This window comes from Citrus clementina, unplaced genomic scaffold (genome assembly GCF_000493195.1).
Source record: "Citrus clementina cultivar Clemenules unplaced genomic scaffold, Citrus_clementina_v1.0 scaffold_1, whole genome shotgun sequence".
Taxonomy (NCBI): Eukaryota; Viridiplantae; Streptophyta; class Magnoliopsida; order Sapindales; family Rutaceae; genus Citrus; species Citrus x clementina.
The window spans coordinates 4,330,428-4,340,694 of NW_006263303.1; the positions used below are offsets into that span (position 1 = coordinate 4,330,428).

At 30.5% G+C, this 10,267-nt stretch overlaps 1 protein-coding gene across 2 annotated transcripts; it reads left to right on the forward strand.

Annotated features, from left to right (window-relative positions):
* The first annotated feature begins 6,579 nt into the window (after positions 1 to 6,579).
* LOC18055400 (axial regulator YABBY 5) lies at positions 6,580 to 10,024 on the forward strand. 2 transcript variants are annotated; one of them, XM_006450832.2, is made up of 7 exons: positions 6,580 to 6,821; positions 7,445 to 7,573; positions 8,578 to 8,722; positions 8,800 to 8,848; positions 8,982 to 9,057; positions 9,185 to 9,253; positions 9,736 to 10,024. In XM_006450832.2, exons 1-7 carry the CDS (start codon positions 6,744 to 6,746, stop codon positions 9,781 to 9,783), a joined length of 594 nt encoding a protein of 197 aa, XP_006450895.1. In that variant the 5' UTR covers positions 6,580 to 6,743; the 3' UTR covers positions 9,784 to 10,024. The 2 variants fall into 2 exon arrangements, with proteins under 2 accessions (XP_006450895.1, XP_006450896.1); XM_006450833.2 differs by having other exon boundaries at positions 8,578 to 8,701.
* The last annotated feature ends 243 nt before the right edge of the window (positions 10,025 to 10,267 follow it).

Here is a 10,267-nt window from a genome sequence, read left to right on the forward strand (position 1 = left end):
TGCCCACACCACGGTTTTGAAATATGGAGGTTAGTGTCATATTTCTACGAAAGACTAACATTCCAAAGTAGACACTTCAATATAGTTGTGGCACATTAGACACTTGTTCCCATATTTATCACACTAATGGTTAGTTAAGAATTAAATGACATAATAATTAACTAGCAAAATAAATGCAAAATACAAATATGAGAGAGTTTTTATAACCATAAGTTGAAATCTGAGAGTGGATCCTGTAACCTTAGCATATTTTAGTTGATTCCGAATAATTTTTTTCCCACAATTATTTTTCTTTGTTTAACAAATTGACTACTAAGCTTTAAATTCCTTATGATTCGACCTCGTATTTAACGAGTTATATTATAACCAAACACTTTTATACTTGAGAGTAATAGTACTTTTGAGTCATGTTAATCCACACCTTAATTAGAAATATGCGTTTTGGAGAGTATAGGCGCTCCAAAAACAAACCTTGCGGGCCTTGTTAAGGCTCAAAATAGATAATATCTTGTCAGGTGTGAGTTGGGTCATGACACATTGTATCAAAGTGGTTCCACGTTGGGGTAAACTTCAATTAGGACACTGAGTCTCTAAGGGGGTGTATGTAACACTCTAGGCAAATCTACATCGACAAAGCACATGAGAGATACTGAGTTTATAAGGGGTGATCCACACCTTAATTGGCAAGACACATTTTGGGTGTATAAGCACCTTAAATACAAAACCATGCAGGCCTTGTTAAGGCATAAAGCGGACAATATTTTACTAGGTCTGGATTGGGTCATGACATTAGCATAGTTCATATGTAACAAATTAGAAAATTCCAGACTAACATGATTCTATTTTGCAATATCTGTGAATTAAAGCAATAACCAATTAATGAGATTAATTAATCGATAATAATATGTTTACAAAGTTGAAATAATCAATTTTTTTAAAAAAATAATTTTCTCATATAAAACATAAATTTAGGAACAAACAACTTCTTGTATTTACCTTACAAGGTTTATATCTTTATTTGTTGTAAGCAAAATTTTATTTAATTTAAAATTTAAGAAGAAAATTACTAAAAACTTATAACTTAATAATTTTTTTCAATCAAATTATAGTCAATTATTTTTATTTTTAGTCTAGTATGGTATAATATCGAACTATGTCTACACCAATGTAATCAACTATACAAGTTCACTCAATGGAAAAGACATCTTTGAATTAATTTATTAAAAAAGAAAGAAAGAAAGAAAGAAAGAAAGGCAAAGACAAATTAAAAACAACATAAATTGGAAGTAGTTGAGTAAACTTTTTAATTCTATATGTATTAATCAAATTCTATTGAGGAATCAAGGGTAGAACATCTATAAAAAGTAATACTTGATAAATTAATAATCTCTATTATATAATAAATTTTCACGGTCCCGACTTGAGTCAATGGACTAAATTAATAATTTTGATAAAATAATAAGATAATAATTTTCAAAAAAAATCATATATAAGTTTGTGGTTCCATTCAAATCATAAATCAATAATTTGTTGGAATTACAAATGTAATTGACTATGATATTTTAATTACATAAAATATGACTCTATCGTAACTTATTTACATAAAATATGACTTTATTATTTCTTGTTTTTTCATAAAATTTAAATTTAGTTAGATCTCGTCTATCATTTTTCTTATTGTATTTAGAAGCTCAATAAGAAATTATGAAATGTTGTTGATGTATGTTAATTGAATTGTAAATAACTGTGTAAATTAATATATTGTTAATTTATCAATTAATTAATAAATTATTAATTTATCGATTATTTAATTTCTCTTTTAATTAAAATAGATTTTATATGATCTCAACCCTATTAATTTATAGAGGTTCTACCGTAATCATATAATGCAGAAATATCTTTGTATATTACACATAAATATGTAAATATCTATGCAAATATATGAGAATGTCATACCACACTTCATATATATGAAATCTTAAAACGGAATGCTTGTAAAATCTTCACCTTCATGTAGGCGTGGAAGATTGCTCCAATTGTGTGGCATTAATTGATAACAAACACTGTAATGGATAGATATATAATCAGCAAAATTAAGGAATTTTTGAAGTATTAGCGAAACAGTTTGACACTAAAACTTAAGATTAAGATTAGTCGGTAAGATTCCATTATTGATTAGTATCATGTTAAAAAAAGCCTACTCATGTAAAAGATATTTTAATTAAGTTTGTCTTGGATTTTGTCTCACCAAGATGTAGTTAAATCTGATTTGAAAGTCATTTGAATGCAATTAGAGGATTTTTGTGATTGAGATGAACACGAACATCAATTTTGATACCTGTCTTAGGAAGATTATTTGACCTCAAAGTTTTAATTATTAAGCTAGTAGTATACAACATTACAATATTTTTTAAAAAATTATATTTCAAAAGATAAGGTTGGGCAAACTAAATCAAGTTTTTAGTTCCTACCTCACTAAAGATTCAAACTCGAGTAGTTTTAAAACTACCATCTGAGCCTTTAGTGTGTACAGTATTCTTTAATACTAAGTTCAGTAAGTCTAAATTTTAACATTTGATTATAACGTAATATGTATCCCTTTTTCAGAAGATAGAAATTTTGAAGCCACTTACTTAAAATTTTTAAGGTAAAGAAATCTCTAGCTTTTCTAATTTGTTTATCTTTTCTAGCTTGGATATTTACCCACAAGTGCTTGAGAGACGTGAGGCTCCACTAGGTTCTAAGTTAACTCATTTTTATTAGCATTGTTTTTTTGTATAGGAAAAGCCTAAACATATGGGATATATGCTGATCAATTGGGCACCCAGCCTATATTTAAATAAGGGCGCCCCCTATAACATGAGAAACTATATATACGATAGAAAAACAAAGTTTTGTTTTTAGCTAAAGATGCATGATCAAAGGGCCATGTTGGCTTGGGAATGTAGAAATTTTTATGTTGTATTTACTTTTTGGATTAGGGAATCAAAATTTGAAATTAGAATTATTGATGTCATTTACTTCACAAAATAAGAGTGAGAATTTGAATTGGAATTGTGGGTCCCATATCAAATTGAGAATGGAGAATGGGAGATTGATTCTTGGGGGGTTAAGAATCAGTCTCTCATTTCTCGGACCATCAAAATTTTAAAATTCTAAAATTACCCTCCATTAAATTAAAAAATATAAATAGCCAAAAAAAAGCAAACATTTCAAACCCTTAAACCCTCATCGAACCCTTGCAAACAACCCTTCGCCACAAACAACCAAACATTTTGAGCCTCCGCCATAGCATGTCATTGTTGTCGCTGAACTTGACCATCTTCATCGTTGGTCTTCGTTATCTTCATCTTCATTGCTCGTCTTCACCATGCAATATTCACCGTCCGTTTTCACGATGATGATGATGATGATGATGTTGACGTTGTTGTTGTTGATGACGATAATGATTACTACTACTTCTATTATGTTACTATTGTTGTTGATAAAAACTATTATAATTAATTAATTTATTAACAATAATAATTTTTGAGTTAAATTGTTAATAATAATAATAATTAACAATAATAATTATCACAATAATTAATTAAGGAATTTATAGTTTTTTGTAACAATTTAACTCATTCTGATTTTGATTACACGACAAAGTAAACACAACAATGTCTATACAACTTATTCCGATTTCGATTCCTACAACTTAAGTAAACAACTTATTTTGATTCCAATTCTTCATTCCGATTCTAACCCATTTTGATTCCCATTTAGTAAGCACATCATTATAGTAATGAAAATAATTACTTTATCATATTGTTGTTAATTAATACAACATATGAAATTTTCATCAATCGTTTACTAAGTACTTCAAACCTTTGCTTCATTAAATTGCCATATGTACAAGATGGTATCAAAGCAAAGAATGTAGCGTGTTAATATTTGTTTTTAGTACCATGCCTATCAACTCAATTCGGATATTATCAGAGCTAAACTTCAATCAAAATTTTACGTTTCTTTACATGTAAAATAAAGTAAAATTATTAGTCATCCACCCTAAAGATTATGCTAGTATGCTACTATAAAAAATGCTACAAAAGTTTTAATTTGTTTGGTTTTATACCCACTGTTTACAATGTGTATCAACTATCCACTAATAAATTAAAATTATCCATACCAAACGATGACTATTATAATTTGTGATTGCTTTTGTTTTGTTTTGTCATTTTGTAAGGAAAATTCTATCCTTTTGCATGGACAGTTGATACACATTGTAAACTCAGGGTCAGTGGCGGATCTAGAAAAATAATTTACCGGGGGCTAAATTAGATAATAGTAAAATATAAAAAATTAAAATTTTGAATATGTAAAATATTTATAATTAGTCTCTATGTATTTTTATATTTTAAAAATATTATGCAATAGATTCATTATCAATATTAATAAATTTATTATTTCTTATATAAACAACCAAACTATCACTTATCTCATCCGATTCTAAAGATGATTCTTCATGAGTTTTATTACTGAAAATGTTTGTTCTACTATTATTATATAAACCGGAAGAATTAATCATATTTCTTAGAATAGAAAATATTTTGAGTAGTAGGCTACCATTATTTTTAATTAAAATATATGTTTTTATATTTCTTAAAAATCAAAGTTTAAATTTTATGGGATTTATATTTTATAATGACTATTTTAACAAAATTAATGGGGCTAATTAGAAAATTAAAATATTTTTTTCTTTTATTTTTAAATTTTTTTTTTGACCAATGGGGGCTTGAGCCCCCACTAGTCATGTGCTGCATCCGCCTCTGCTCAGGGTGTAATACTAATCAAAATTAAACTTTTGTAGAATTTTTGCAATGGATGCAAAATAGATCAAATTTAAATTTTTATAGTATTTTTAATTATTGGATACTCTTTGGATGGATGACCGATAGTATCCTTAAAAATTAATTATGTTTCATTTATGAGCTGAGATTTTAATTATATTTTTAATTATTAAAGACGATCATTGAGCCATATATGTAAATCTTCATCCTTATTAAAAATTTATTAAATACTTTGAAATGGTGCATTATAATTAGAGTAATGCTACACATTCCAAATTTTTAGGATAACTTTTTGGAATAAAAAATTTGGGATGTGTAGCACTACTGTTATAATTAAGTTTGACTTTTTTAGAACAATTAGTTAAACATTATTGTAGAATGGAAAGATGAAGTTGTCAAATGGATTATATAATTACATTATTTGAGAATGTAAAAGATTGACTTAGTGATCTTATCTAAGTGAGAATTTAAAGTGCTTGAGATATTTGACCATAATTTAAGGTCATAATTAAATTTACCGTTTGCAAACTGAATGAGAAAAAATGTCTGAATCAATTTGATAGCTGCCAATGCAAAGTCTCATGACTATTCATTAGAGCAGACATGGAAAGTGACTCAAGCGGAAGCAGCATTGCTGAGTCCGTTATCAAGTTGGGTTAATCGACAAAGAAGAGATCCTAATAATGTTATTATTTTCTCATCTTCTCTCCTGTCCTCTTATGGATATATGGACGCTGCTTTTATTGTGTTTGTCCTCTTCCCTATTTCTTAATGTCATTTCTTAATCACAATTATACTTTTGCTAATCATTAATCAATCATGCGCACGAGTACCATTTTCTTGTTCATTATTTATTCATTCATTCTTCATTCACGATTGTTAATTAACTAAGTCTGACATATATAATGTATTGACTCTCCTTTACACAATTAATAAACAATTAATTAAGTTGATCATTAAATGATCATCTTTATAAAAATAAATAAGGTTGTACTAATGTTAGAGAACACAACATTTAAATTTTAGCTCAATACTATATGTCGTTCATCTATTAAATTATGAATTTCATAATTTATAAAATTATTTAACCACCGGCCATCCAATAAATGAATATCACAACAATTAAAGTTTAAATTGAGACTTCAATGTCGGAGTATCAAACATTAGTGATAAAGTTTATATACCTTACTTAAGTAGCAAAATAAAATAAAATAAAATAAAAATTTCAAAAAATTCGCCCCCCATAGTCCGCGGTGTGTGTAGCAGAGAGCTGACGAGTGGTCACAGTCATTTCATCATATATAATAACAACAAAAAATGGCAATGCTTTCGAAATCTCCTCTTTCTCATCAGGCCACTTCAAATTCAAACCCTAATTCAGTTATCTACTTAATATAGCTTCTAATGCTAATGCTATATATGCTCGCTGAACCGCTCAAAAAAATAAAACCCGGTTCTCCATAAAAATCATTAACCTTTTGTCTTAAAATAATTTTCATGGCAGGTCCCAGCGTTTGCTGCTTGCCTGGGGCACTAAAAAACCCCATTTATTTGATCTCTTCTTCTTTCTCAATACTCTCTCATTGGATCCTGTATTTCACTTTTTTCGAAAAAAAAAAACATGTATTAATTAGTAGTACATAATATATAAAGGTTTTACTGTTGTGATACAAAGCCTGGTTCCAAAGCAAGGGGTATTAAGAGAGAGAGAATATAAAGAAGCTTTTTTCTCTCTCTCATATCATACGCATATATATACATATACAGCATATATAGACAGAGAGAGTGTTGTTTCTCGCAATTTGCTAGTCTCTCTTTTTATCTCTCTTCAATTCTTCATCATCTCTCTTGGGTCAAGCTTAAGGAGCTTGGTAGTTTTCTTTTTATTAATAATCATCAGTTTGGTTGAAAGACATGTCGAGCTGCGGCATCGATGTTGCGCCTGAGCAACTCTGCTACATCCCCTGCAACTTTTGCAACATAGTTCTCGCGGTATCTCCCATCTCTTCTCATCTCAGACCTCATCCCATTGATTCTTGCTTTAATGGGCTCTCTCTCTCTCTCTCTCTCTCTCTCTCCAAGTATTATGTATAAACCTCGCAGGAAAAAAGATCCTGATAAAAGAGCTAAGTGTTTGATTGTGTGATCAGTTTCTCGTGCTTTGCTGGGATTTCTTGATTTTGTTACAGTCAAGTCTCCATCGTTTAGACTTTCTTTTTTTTTTTACCCTTCTTCTTTTTCAGCAGTCAAAGAAAAGTCATACCTGAAGGTCCAGAACTGCTAACGACTAGAGAGAGGGGGATTATATATTATCTGAGAGTAATTAATTAATATATAATTTAATTAATCATAATAATATGCATACAAACGTCCAAATTAAACAAGCTTTGGATGATAAGATGATGAAGACAACTCATTCATCACCTTTTGATTTTTCTCCTGCGTTCCATCCATACCTTTCAAAGCTCAAACTAAGTTTCATGCACCCATGTGTTTCTTTTTTTAATTATTTTCTCTTTCTTATTAATTAAAGAAATTGGATTTTGATTTTATCAGATCAGGCGAGTCTCTGAAATTAACTAGTTTGTAAATGATGATCTGATGTGTGTGTGCAGGTGAGTGTTCCTTGCAGTAGCTTGCTTGACATCGTGACTGTCCGATGCGGGCACTGCTCCAATCTATGGTCCGTGAATATGGCAGCCGCTTTTCAGTCACTGTCATGGCAAGATGTTCATCATCATCAGGTGAAATTCATTCATATATAATAACAATAATAGGGCATTGATTAATTTATTACTGTGTATAGCCTCGGAAATCTAGGGTTTCTGCTTCAGCTTCTGCTCCTGCTTCTGGGTATTACTCTTTTTGAGGAAATCGAAGCTTTCAAGGCACAGATCGAGTATTTCAAAGCTCTCTCTCTCTATTCAGAAACCTAAACCTAGCAGCCGCCATAACCGATACCTGTTTCTTTCTTTTTTGGTTTTTGTAGAGCTGTATTTTGCGGCCACAGTTGTATTTTGTGTCAGGGCTATAGCTGGTGGCCTGCGTCATAGCTTAACGAACCCCATCAATACTGGCTCGCTCACTCACATAGCACTCATAATCTCTTACTACCTTATATCGGGGAAAAAAATAATAAAAAATCTCTTACTAGCTAGGGTTTTCTTTTTTACTTTACTATTCAACCAAAAACTATATATATATGTATGTATGTAAATGAAAATGCAGTCTTGATTTGATTTGATTTGATTGACATGAGCATCTCGATCTAGGTTTAATGATTTCTTTCAAGAGCCTTTGTCCTCTATTTTGGAAGCAAAACTAAAATTGACAGAACTGGGGCTTTAGATTGACATCTTCAAGCCTCTGCCCCGAGTTCAGTTCAGTTATTTGTTTGATACAAATCTATAACGGATTCAGTCACTTCAAAGCCCCCACGGCCCCCCCATCCTTTTTTTTTTTTTTAATTTCATAAATCATCATTTCAACTCTTTCCGCATTTCTCTCTCTCCTTTTATTATTGTTGCAACAAAGATTACAATACCCCAACAATATTTCTTTCTACTTTCTTTTCACAACTAGTGATTTAGTTTTTCGATGAACAACTTGAGGCACCCTAAGGAGCTAGCTTAGTGCATTTCAATTGTTATGATTTTCAGTTTAGTAATTACTTACAATTACCAATAAGTGATAGATCGCATCTGCTGGTTCTTAATTCTTTTTAAACTAATTCAAATAATATTTACAGGCTCCAAGTTACGCGTCACCCGAGTGCAGAATTGATTTGGGTTCCTCGTCCAAATGCAACAACAAGATTTCAGCAATGCGAACACCCACTAACAAGGCCACTGAGGAGAGGGTTGTGAATCGTCGTGAGTCACCACATAGTACTAGTTAGTATTTTTGCATTTTAATCACTGAAGATCAATTTTTTATACACAAGCTCACGTGCTGTTAATTTCATGCTCAGCTCCCGAGAAGAGGCAGCGAGTACCTTCTGCATACAACCAGTTTATAAAGTAATGATTTCAACTCGTAATCAGCGTCTTTCATATATATATATATATATATGATTAACATTCTCCTTACAGCTTCTTTTTCTTCTCTTTTATCATTAATTTCTAAGGCTATAAAATATTCATGATAATGTAGAGAGGAGATTCAGAGGATCAAGGCTAATAATCCAGATATCAGCCACAGGGAAGCATTCAGTACTGCCGCAAAGAATGTTAGTGAATCACATTGCAAATTAATTAGAAAACTTAATTTCAATGGATTACTTAAAACATTGATTATTACTTCAATATTTTTTCTTCTTTGGTTAAACAACATTATTACTTGTGCTTTTCTGGTAGTGGGCACACTTCCCTCACATCCATTTTGGGCTGATGCTGGAGGCCAACAATCAACCTAAGCTCGATGATGTAAGTACCAGAGTACTAGTAAACAATTTCCCTACTGTACTAATGCATGAGAAAAAAAAAAAAAAAAGACTTACATAGATGACCTATACTATAGTTCAATTACGAAAATTTTCATTGTATACTGTGGCAACAAATTTATTCGAAGCAACTGACTTCATAATATTTGAAGAGCCTCCATAGAAGTTACTTCCTTATTCAGAGAGTACTAAATGGGAGAACTAAAATATCATTTTACTTATTTAATTAGTTACTTAGCAACTTAAATTATAAAATTGATGATATTTCACCGTCTTCAGATTGGTATGATTGCAATGGATATATAGCATGTTGAAATTATATTTTGTTCTTTTATTTTTTTGAACTTTTTGTAATTAATATTGCCTATTTGAACTACTAATACAGGTTAATGTTGTATATTAATTGCATTGCACATTTTGTTGCCTACGTTAGTAATTCAAGTTTTTTTTGTTAAATTCTTGTAGGCTTCTGGGAACCGCCTCATGTCAAGGACTGCGCTTCGAAATAAATGATAGTGCTGAGACTTCAGGACCTCATCATCAGGTCTTCAGCTCGTGAAGCAACAGAAAGGCTTGATCAATGCAATGTGTTTTAAGGACATTTGTGGATCCTCTCGTTTCAGTGTTATTTGTCTCAAGTTGTTTATTTAAGGGATTATATTTACTCATTTGAAGTAAGCTACATTTGTTTCTTGCCTTTGTGAATCCTTTGACTTTTTAATGTGAAGAAAATGACTCGAATAAGTTTTCAAGATATTTTCAGCCATAAGATATTGTAAATACTTTTGCATATACATAGTTTTTTAATGTTGGAAATAGGTTCTAAATAGTTGTTCTCAAGGAAATAATACAAAAAGTTATGCATTTGAATGGTATATTAATATCAACATTTTTAAAATGTGAACTACATACGTAAATTGAATTTTCCAGTTAGGGGAGATTGCAAGTTTTCCTCTTCTGAAATCTATATATACGAGTTTATAATACCCAATAATCC